This window comes from Phaethon aethereus (genome assembly GCF_964289735.1).
Source record: "Phaethon aethereus genome assembly, chromosome: 1".
NCBI lineage: Eukaryota > Metazoa > Chordata > Aves > Phaethontiformes > Phaethontidae > Phaethon > Phaethon aethereus.
In genome coordinates, this window is record NC_138575.1 from 219,798,249 (window position 1) to 219,808,982 (window position 10,734).

The 10,734-nt window shown below is 49.7% G+C and overlaps 1 protein-coding gene across 1 annotated transcript; it reads right to left on the reverse strand.

The window, feature by feature from the left end:
• Positions 1-9,304: 9,304 nt before the first annotated feature.
• Positions 9,305-10,363, reverse strand: TSKU (tsukushi, small leucine rich proteoglycan; the record flags this gene model as incomplete). Its single annotated transcript, XM_081998281.1, has 1 exon — positions 9,305-10,363. One exon carries the CDS (start codon positions 10,361-10,363, stop codon positions 9,305-9,307), a length of 1,059 nt encoding a protein of 352 aa, XP_081854407.1.
• Between the last annotated feature and the right edge of the window lie 371 nt (positions 10,364-10,734).

A 10,734-nucleotide genomic window follows, 5' to 3' on the forward strand; every position in this document is an offset into this window, starting at 1 on the left:
GAAAGAGAGTGTAGATTTTTGCAAACATTGAGGAAGATCTACCATGTGCTCGATCCCCAGAGCATCAGCCTCTGGGATTTTATCCTCTCTTTCAGCTGCTTATGAGATTAGTTCAATCCCTGGGAAGAGCCATGCAGCTTTCTTCTAGGATTTCAATCATATCTTGAGTTTGAAGGAGGGAAGATAAGCAATAAAACCAAATACAATGAATTGCTCATCCCTGTTTGTGCCCAGATGCCCAGTACCACATTTGTCAGATGGAGTGGAAATCTCTGTTCTTGAACGACCTAGTACTTTGCAAAGAAATGTTTGAATCTCAGAGATTTTTGTATATATGAAGAGCTTTGGAGTCCGAACAATGCCTCTAGCTACCAAGTCTGTAGCTATCCCCATTGCGCAGTTGGGCAGGCACACAAGCTTGCTCTGTCCGTGCTAAATCAAGAGATTAGGGAAGTGTGATGAGAAGAGACCCAAGCTGGTGGGACAGAAGCCAGGCAGGTCCAGCTGCAGCCAGAAAGCCTTGGCCAGGTGTCAGCTGAGCTCGGTGCCAAAGCTAATAAGCCTGCCAGGAGCCAGGACTTCCTTGCTTGGATTAAAAACTAGGCTAATGGTGCTTGGCTGGCTCCAGGACTCTGCTGGAAACTGCATAGCTCTGCTCTGCCATGTGAAACTGCTGCTTCAGACGGGGCAACCAGCATCTCTTCTGCAGCAGATAATGCAGGGACCTGCGGCACTGAAATGGGGACATGTCCTGGCAGAAGGGTTGTCCTGGGGCCCTTCTCTTCTGCTATGGCTTGAAGAGGGAAAACGGAGGAGTTACCACCGCATTTTCATCAGGCTGCTGGGGCTGTTACCATAAGTTAAAGATCCGCTTGGAGACTCTAGGATGGAGTCCCTGCCAGCTGTGGTGCTTCCACTCCGCTTTGGGATGCCGGCACAACGCACACTTTAGAACTCAGATTTGAGCTTCAGGAAGGGGGAAGCTGAAGCAATTCCAGAGCTTTTGAGTGCCTAAATTGGTTGCCCATGGACTGCGGGCTGTGGCTGGGGGATGTTCTCCATCTGTAAAGGACCTACCACTGCTTTTCTGGGGCTGCTGAAACCCAGCAAACAGTATTTGCAAAGCCACTGCAGAAAAGCACTATTTTCCCCACAAAACAATGAAACCCAAACCCATTGTGAGCCTGGTGGTGCTCTTTCCCAGAACAGTACCTCTTTCCCTGGCATCACCAAGTGTCTACACTCCTGCTGTGGAGCAGAGACTGGCCTGCTTGTGTGTGAACATAGAAATAGTTGATGAGCAAAAGTGAAGACAAGAATATTCTCATAGGGAATATTTTTGGGTGAAAAGGTGTCTCACTGGTGAATTGAAACCCCATTGTGAAATAGCCTCCAACGGAAGAATCCCACAGGACTTGTCGAAAGGCTTGATCCACCATTAGGGCAATCTTAGAGCAAGAAGATACGGACTAGGTGGAGGCAATGTGGGTTCCTAAAGCAGCCAAGGGAGAAATACAGCTTTGTGATGAGGCTTTGGGAAAACTGACTGAATCATAGTCCTGTTCTTCCCATATTTCTGTGGTAACATCCTCTTTGGAGCTCTTATCTGGTTGCAAGATCTCTGGGGCAGGATCCTTCCCAATTTAACCATGGAGGAGTGTTGGTCTTGTGAGGTTAAGGGTGCTGTCATAGGACGTTTAAGAAACAGTGGTAAAAATAGCGTTGTGGCACAATTGCCACCATGATTACCCAGGCGTTTCCCATGGGCTATCACAGTTCTGTGCGTTCCTCCTTTCCTGTTTATTCAAGGGGATTTTCACCTCTGCGGTCTCCAGGATGCAGGTCCCAGGTGGCACTATGACAAATAGATAGCTGTTGGGTGGGTTGGTTTTATTTTTGAAGAAAAGCAATCACATTACAAAAAATTTAAATGAGAAAAAATCTATGAAGGAATACTTCTGGGGGAAACGGAGAATTTTTATGCTGGTGATTATGATTAGTACCATCGGGAAAAATCTTGTCCCTTGTGTTCCTGCAAAAGACTGAAGATAAGGACCAGACAGGAAAAGCTACTCCTTCTTCAGGAGTTTCTGAACTTAGACAGAGACAGCAGATTAGCAGGTCTGAGGATTACCTCCAGAGACACCCAGTTCTTCCAGCAAATAAATCTATCCATTCTTTCAGGTTCTGTAGTCACTGAAGTGATAAAGGAAATGATGGCAGTGGGTATGGGTAAAGCAAGAAAAAACTGTAGAATATTGTTCATCAGGAATATCCTAAAGGTTATGGAACAGCACAGACTGATTTATGCTTTAATATGAGTTATCAGATGTTTGATCAACACAATGAGGTTTTATGAATGTTGGCTGACCTGTGGTAACTATATGCATTTAGTTCACTGCAACCATGAGGTAGGACATTAGTGTAAATGTTTGCCTGAAGTTTATACTGATGTGCTCTCCCTCACAATAGCTGAAGCTAAGAGCTGAGATTTGGTCAGTGAGCAGGGCTCAGTTGAAATCTAGGAACTTTCTGAACCGTGATATTTACTGTATGGATGAGTCCTACAAAAAGATAAGGACAATCATTATTAGCAGAAGGGGACTTGACAGCCTCGTGTGGCTGAATTAGGGACAGTAGTAGAGCCATGAGGACATGGAAGAATTGCCTTCCAAATTCAAAGGCAGCTGAAATTAAGTCAAAATGTGGAGAAAAACAGCACTGGCTGGAAAGAGCTTCAGGCCTTATAGCTTTATATATATCAGAGCCATAGAGGTGTGTGCCCTATGAAGGACCCCAGATTCAATGCTGGAGTTATGCCAGAGCTCTGCTCCATCCCTGACCTTCCTCCTTCCCATCATACCTGGTTCTGTCCCAGGTGGTGAGAAGGTGTTGAGACAGTTCCTCTCAAACTCTTACTGAACAAGACGGGTATCGAACATACTCCAGCCCCTCAGAGATGCTTGGTAGAGCATCGACCATGGGGGCAAAGAGGACAGCTAATGTAAGCTGAGAAAGCATCATTATCAATGCAAGGATTTTAGGACCATAGGCCCAAGGATGACCCTTGTCAATGGAGACCTACCGATGCAAGTGTCGGTTCTGGTGATGCAGAGCTTGTCCTTCAGGGCATTGTCTAGTCTAACAGTCCAACGCCTTGCGGTCCTACATACATTTATCTTCACAGCAGCCCAACCAGGGCTGAGTTACAGTTTATAACCAGGCAAGATGTTCAGAGGTACTTGGGACCCTTCAGTCCACCTGTTTTGAACCCAAAACAGGTGCAGACATCACTAATAGAGTCCAGATGCTATTGCGGAGAGGGACTCGGAGTGCTCGTTGTGCAGGGCACCATGCTCTTCTTGCTGTGCGTTTCTGCTCGCAGCTGCATGGCCACCTCGTGGCTTGGTTCAGCTCACTGATTTGTCTGAGAACTGGTCTTCTTTCTTCTTTTCTTGGTACAGGGAAGGGCTGCACAAATGCTGGCTTTGGTAAAATGGAAAGGAAGGTCAGGACAACCTCTCTCTGCTGCCCTGCAGTTACAGGGTGATTTAAACCACCTGTGGAAACACACCTCGGCAAAGTTGTCATTCACGTGCCCAAGCCCACCCAGAAACTCCAGCATGGTAGAGGGGCTTGAACCCAGCTTCTGGGTGAGTGACCCATAACCTGTGGCCCTTCCTTGCTCCTCTGTTGGCTGAGACCCACCCCACATGCTGCCAGGACAGTGGTGTTACGTGCCTCTGCCAGTCCCGTGGGCACCTCTGGACCATGCCTTCATCTGCAATCCCTTCTGAAATCAAGGGGCAGCTTGATCCCACCAGAATGGCTCATCACACGCCTCATCAGCACGCTGCCGCCAGCACCACCGCTGGTGGAAAACCACCGGCTCTAACGTACCAGGCCGCCGTTGAAAGGGGCTCCGGGAGGAAGAAGCCATCTGCTTCTTTTAACCTACAACGAGGAGAAGCACTTCAAAGAGAAGGAGCAGTAGATTAATGATATCTTTGAAATATAGGTGCAAACGCCCAGCATGGCCCCGGTCAACTACCAGCAAGCGCCATGACACACATCCACCGCTATTGAGGAAGAGGAGGGGAGCACGCGCTGCAGAGGTCCCGGGAGGCAGCAGCGGGGGTTAAAGGACATCACCACAGCGGTGGGAGAGTTTCCAGAGGTAAAACTTTGGGGCTTTTCAGGCTGATTCATCCCCCTGGGGTGCACCCGGGGTGGAGGCTGGACCCCCGGAGGGGCTGGGGCTGGGCAGGGTGGCAGAACATCTCCGAGTCCGGACCCCCGTGCAGGGGCCGGGGTGTTTTGAAGGATGCGCAGCGCCTGGCATGGCGGGCTGTGGCTTTCTCCGGGGTGCTCCTCTGTGGCAGAAGGGGCCACTTTTATCTGAAGGCCGTCAATGAAAGGCAGCGCAGGGGCGGGGATGGGGCGCGGGGCGCGGGTCGGCCCTGGCGCTGAGGGTCGCGGGCGCACGGGCACACCAACGCTGGGAGGCACAGGCTGCGGTTAAGGGCCGGTGCTCCGACTCCCTGCTTATTCCAGGAAAGGGTTTATCTGATGGCCTAGTTTCAGCTCAAATTTTCCACCTTTTAATCAGATTCCTGGCTCTGCGCTTGTCCGCTCGGAACGGGAAGGAAGGGGATGCCTCAGGGGCGATGGGGCAGGAATAACGCTCTAGAAACGTGCATGGGGCAGGGGGTTTCGCTGCCCCAAAGCTTTCCCAGGTGGCAGATCCCGGGGCAGCCAGAAGGATTATGCCCAGCCACGCAGCGTTATTTTCTGGCGTGGCAAGAGTGCATCCGTGCTTTTCAGCCTGACCAAGCCAGGGTGCGTGGAACAACCGTGCTGGAAATAAAAACCTTCCGCGAAATGGAAAATGTGCAGAGGAGCAGCTATTTTTGAAAGGGACGGCACCTGCTGCTGCCACAGTGTCAGTCACATCATCAGTCAGCGAGGGACTTCTGCAGGCTGACAGCCGACAGCCAGAAGAAACAGCTTCAGCAGACTAGCGAGAAGAAAACGGGAGCTTTTGGGTACCGAGAGGTAGGTGTTTTCAAATAAAGAGAAGAAGGTTGTCCTGTGCTGCCCTGGGCATGAGGCGGATGGGGGGAAGCAGTTCCGTGGTGTCTTTTCCGACGTGCTGGAAAGGGGGGTGAGATGCTGATAACTCCCCAGGAGACAGAGCGCTGCAAGCAAACGCCAGCCACTTCTCCCCCGTCCCTAACCCAGCCCGTCCTCACTGCCCAGCCTCTGCTGAGGTTTTCCTGCTTCTAAAAATATTCAACCTCTAATTAAAACACCCATCTCGCTTGCCAGGGAAAACGTATCCGGCCACAGAGCTGAGCTGGTCCTGGAGACAGCCCGAGCTTGCAGCTAACCCTCCTGGCCGGCTTTCCTGGCATGGGCGGCTGCGATGATGTCTGAAACCAGCGTTTAGTCCGTCATGCCGAGTTACCAAGCTGACAGCAGCTTTAGGAAGCTGGCACGAGGGCCTCCTCAAATTTTCCAAGCCTGAAGCCACTGTGTGCTGTTTCCTCCTCCTGAGGACATCAGTGCTGTGCTTCAGGTGTCTGGGTCCTGTGGTCGAGAGGGACGCACACGTGGGCAAGGTGGGGGCTCACGCTGCCCATGGAGGCTTGTATGCTTCTTCCCATGCCGAGGGCTTCGGAAAGGCTATTTAAATAACAAAAATCACTAGCAGAATGAGAGGAAGGTAAGGCAAAGGGGCAAAGGAGTACTGGGAGGGACAAGGTCCAGCACAGCACTGGAGCATCCTGTGAGCGGGGCATTCACAGGGAAGTGGGAGAAGCCAGCTTCAGACCTGTTGCTCCCTGGACAGTGTCCATCCCCGGGCAGACTGGGACAGCAGGACACTCTCCACCGCTCCCACTGAGCCTGTTGTCCCAGGGCAGGAGGGATCTCATCCAGAAGGAGCCCCAGAAGAAGCATGGTGGTGTAGCCTAATGTTCACAGCATGCAGTGGTGGACACCAGAGGAGCAGTCACCTCTAAGGGTTGGGGATGGCTTTTCCTCTACAGTCCATAACAGTGCTGGGCACAGGATCTGGGCTCTCCTGGAGATGTCTACCCCCAGGTTATGGTCTAACCAATCCTTGCAGTCCTGGAGGACAGGGCGGTTTGGAAAGGCAGATGGAGAACCAACCACCTCTCCCAGGCAGCCTGCAGCTCTGCCTGCCCGGATGGAGCAGTTGTTCCTTCAGGCTTGGGAGGTCCGTGAATGCCGCAGCTTCCCAGAGGCAGTTCCCTCACTGGGCCTCTGCTTGCATCACTTTTATACACAAGACCAAGGAGTGCTTAAAATTAAATGTGCTATTTAAGAGCAGGCAAAGCCCTCCTGAGATGTTTCTGTTTATTCTTTAGTTGCAATGGCTCTGCATGCTCTTAGCCCTCCACGCAGCAGCCCCAGCTCCTCGGAGAGCAGTGCTGGGGCTGGATCACGTGTATCACACTGCCGAAAGCTCTGCGGTCTGGCAGCGTGTGGTTTGCCGTGCCATGGCATCGCTCTCACGCACGTTTGCTTCCTCCTGCCCCCATGTTCTTGTGAAACAGCTTGTGGGCATTCCCCACACCACCCGCTCTGCAAATCCAGCCTGCCAACCCTAGCAGACCATGTCCCAGCTTGGCCAAATCCACGAAGAGATCCCCACCATCGCTGACAAGTTTTGGAGCAGATTCTGGAGCAGGAAATTTGCTCCAGATACTCTTATGCTGCTTCACTGCCACGTGTCCATAATTTCCTCTGAGTCAGCCAGAGAAGCTCTCAAGCCTTTCTGCCAGTGAGGAGCCCAGCGAGCCGAACACGGTGGGATAAATCCTGCCCCCAGTTTGGAGATGCGGCACCCGTGAGGCCGGTGGGGCTGAGCAGAGCAAGGAGAGCAGCCATGTTGCACTTCGGATCCGGCGACAGCTTTTGCCCTCCCAGCACTAAGGCAATAAATCCGAGGGATCTGTGTTTATTCTCTTCCAAATCACTTTATTATATTGTGGGTAATCACAAAGCCTTACAATGCTGCAGAGGTTCTTTAAAAAAAACAAACTAACACAGCGATGGTATTTGCCAGCTTTTGCTAAGACTTGTTTCGCTAGCAGCTAGCATGAGATTACACAAAGAAATCGTGCAGTCTTCAATTGGATTGTCACATTGGGTTTTAAACTTACCACAGTGGCGCAAAGACAGTAACTTTGACAGTATGTGATCCCCAAAACATTTCGTCTACGTACAGGCTTATAAAATCAAACAAGTTTTTAAAAAATTACTTTTTCTGCCAGCAGAAAAGAATTCTCTTAAAAAGGCAAGATCCACTAAAAAACATCTCCTCCCTCCCAAACCGCCCCCATCTCGCACCGCAGTTGGTCGCTGTTCCCTTCCAGATCCCTGCCTGCAGGCAGTCCCATTGCCTTTTTAAGAAAATCAATGTTTCTTGTGACTGTGAAGGCTGGTCGAGCATTGCAAAGGCTCAGTAGAGGGGGAAAACTCCCAGCACTGAAAGAAACAGTTAAAATCCCACCCTAAGACCCGCGATTGAAAAGGAGATGGATGAAAACGCTAGAGAGGGGTTTCAGTATCCAAAGTGAGGTGCTGGCTCTGGCTTTTATGGGCTCAGTGGGTTTCAACCATTCCCGGAGATGGCTGCTTTGGGCAATAGGGTTTCCATTTGCAAAGACCTTTGGGAGTGTGAGGATGAAGCCTGGGCTCCTCCCCGCACTCCATGGAGGGTTGTGGGTTGGGTTTGTACCTGCATCACCTTTGCACGGTCCTCCCTAAACCAACCTCAGACACTGAAGATTGCCCTGACGCAAGTCTGGGTCTGGAGACCAAGCTGCAGACCAGCCCGAGCAGGACCCCCTGTCCTTCCCAGCCCCAGGACAGCACGTGCCAGATGTGGACCCGACCTCAGCAGACACCTCCGTTGCAGGAGCTCCTATAAGCGAGTTGGAGGCTTCACACATGGCATCAAGACGCCTTCTCCTAGCCTGGAGAAGAAGGGGGACGAGAGGAGCTCCCCTTTGCTTTGCCAGCATTTCAGCAATGGAGGAAAAAATGAGTAAACCTCTGAGGACCAAGCTTTTTATCAGATTTCGGTTGGCAGCCAAGGAGCTGTGTAAGAGAAAGAAAAGCCACAAGTCTGGGAAAAAATTCCAAGATCTTTCCCCCAATAGGCAAAGCACTGCAGGGTCACAGGCGTCAGTGTTAATTCTTCCCCTGGCATGTTCTGGAGAGTGTTTTGGCGCTGGAAGTTGCCTCACACAAGCCCAGCTGAGCCACAGATGTTGTGTTCAGATGGGGGATGTCAGCATGGAAACAGCTTACTCACGTCCTCTGGGTCTGCAGCTCGGCTTGATAAGGTCGTCAAGACAAGAATCGTCATCGAGGTTTTCTTACAAGCTTCCACAGAAAGGGAGGAGGGATTTTTTTTTTTTTTTTTGAGCTAGGCTATATGATCTCTTCACTTCACCACTCAGTTAATTTGCTTAATTCGAGGCTGGTTCCTGTGTGAGATGTGGCTGTTGGTGGGTGCCTCTTCTTCCCTCGTTCTGCCGCACATTGTCTCTGAGCAATAGCTCGCTAGGGTTAGAAAGACGGGAGGTTGCCAAGATTGGACCTGGAATAATTCGATGAGAAAAGGATCGAGATGGGAACATAGGGAGAAAATTGTAGGAAAAGTTCTCGACTTACTCAATGTTTGTTGCACACCTATGCAAATAACTCGTAAAAAGCAGCACATTAGGAACACCCTGTATTCAGGTTTGTCTGGAAATGTTTCTTCAAGACTGAAAGTGCATGACAGGGAACAGGGTGCTGCTAATGAAGGCAACATCCAGAAGGCACTTCTTGGGGATAATAGTTAAAAAAAGGATGATGCACGGGTTTGTAAGCAAGCAGCTACAGAGTTGGTATGTTTTGGTGTGTGCTGTGGAGGGACGTAGCTTTGCTCCTACAAACACATCTGGGGCACAAAGATTTACTCCAGACCAGCTGTTCTGCCCTGCGACCTGCAGAGGAGCTTGGTCCCCGTGGTCCAGCATCACTGCTCTTGAGCTAACGGGCTGCATGCAGGACCTCAACGTGTTGGGTAAAATCTGGAGCCCGCAGATAATGTGGGCCAGGATTGGAGACTCTATAAAATCCACAAACAATCAAGTATTGGCATATACAAATGTATAAATTATTGACAGTTTTACAAAAGGCACACTGCAAGCCATCTCAGTCCAACACCTGTACAAATCCCACAGTTCTCCCTCCCTTCCCCACTCCTTCTCCTGAGCTTTCATCACGAAACGTAAGGCGCTGCTGCTACGGACCCATGCCTGTCATGGCAGCTGAGGACCTCTTTTTTGGTCAGCCCAATTTGTCGGTGGTACTGTCCTTCTTTGATGGTCTTAAGACACTGTATGTTCTTCCCCAACGTGATGCTTTTGATGGAAGGCAGGTATTTCAGCACAGTCTTTGGCAAGGATGACACACTTGTCCCAGAAAGGTTGAGCTCTTGTAGGGAGTTCAGATCATAGATAACTTCAGCAGTCAGTGACTTCAGGTTGGGATTGCTGGATAAATCCAGAACTTGGAGGGCTGGTAGCTCCTTGAAGCTATAAGGAGATAACTCTCCAAAGCCACGCAGGCCACTGAGGGATAAATGAATCAAATCTTTCAGCCCCATGAAGTCTCCTTTCTCAATCTTGACTAGGGGGTTCCCATCAAGATTTAAATATCGGAGAGGAATCCCTTGAAGGTTCGGCACAGATGTTAGCCTGTTTCCAGAAAGATTTAAGTTCTGGATGTTGGGGATGCTCTTTTCACGGTACCTTGTAACTGTGCTGAGCATATTATTGGATAGATCCACATTCAGGGGTTTTCCTTGACCTTTTGAAGTGAAAATGTCCATTGCTATATCCAGTAGCTTGTTATTGCTCAAATCTATGTCACCCAAAGGAGAACTGGAGAAACAGTCCTCTGGAAGGACTTCCAGAGAGTTATGACTCAGATCCAAGGACTCCAGGTACCGAAGCCTGGAGAAGGTTGTGGAGGAAATCTTGACAATTTTATTGTAGCTCAGGTCGAGGCTCACCAAGGTGGTGTATCCAGGGCCAGTAAGCATTGATTCATTGATCGTTTCCAGTTTGTTTGATGATAGATCCAAGTAGGAAGTATCCAGAGGGATTGGGACAGGAACAATGTGTGAGCCTATTCCACTGCAGTCCACCTTGGTCAAGCTAAAGCTGTCAAAGAGACCAAAGCTTTCCACTTCACAGTGGCAGCCAGGGAAGCAGGTTTTGGTGGCACCAAAACAAGGAAGGAGAAGCAGCAAATTGAACCAGGCTAGGAACTGCATTGTTGACCTGGAAAACAAGGTGGTAAGAAAATAGATTTAATTGCCATAGAAATTACTTTACTGAAGATCTGTAACAGTTTGAGTCATGCAGTCTTCTGTCTTTCTAAAAGAATAGATTAAGTATAGCCTTAAATAGCATGGATGTCCCAAACATTTTGTCTCGCATGTTGTGAACCCCACTGGGAAATTAATGGAGAAAAAAAAAATGGGTTATTAGTCTTTGCAGATATAACCAAGTTAAGACACAACTGGAAATTCACTTTAAGAACAGTAGGCTGCCTTAAAGCAAGATCTGTGCAACATGCACGCTTTTGGCTGGACCATGCATGAGGCTAAATGACAGCTCAAACACTGAGTCATTTTATAGCCTG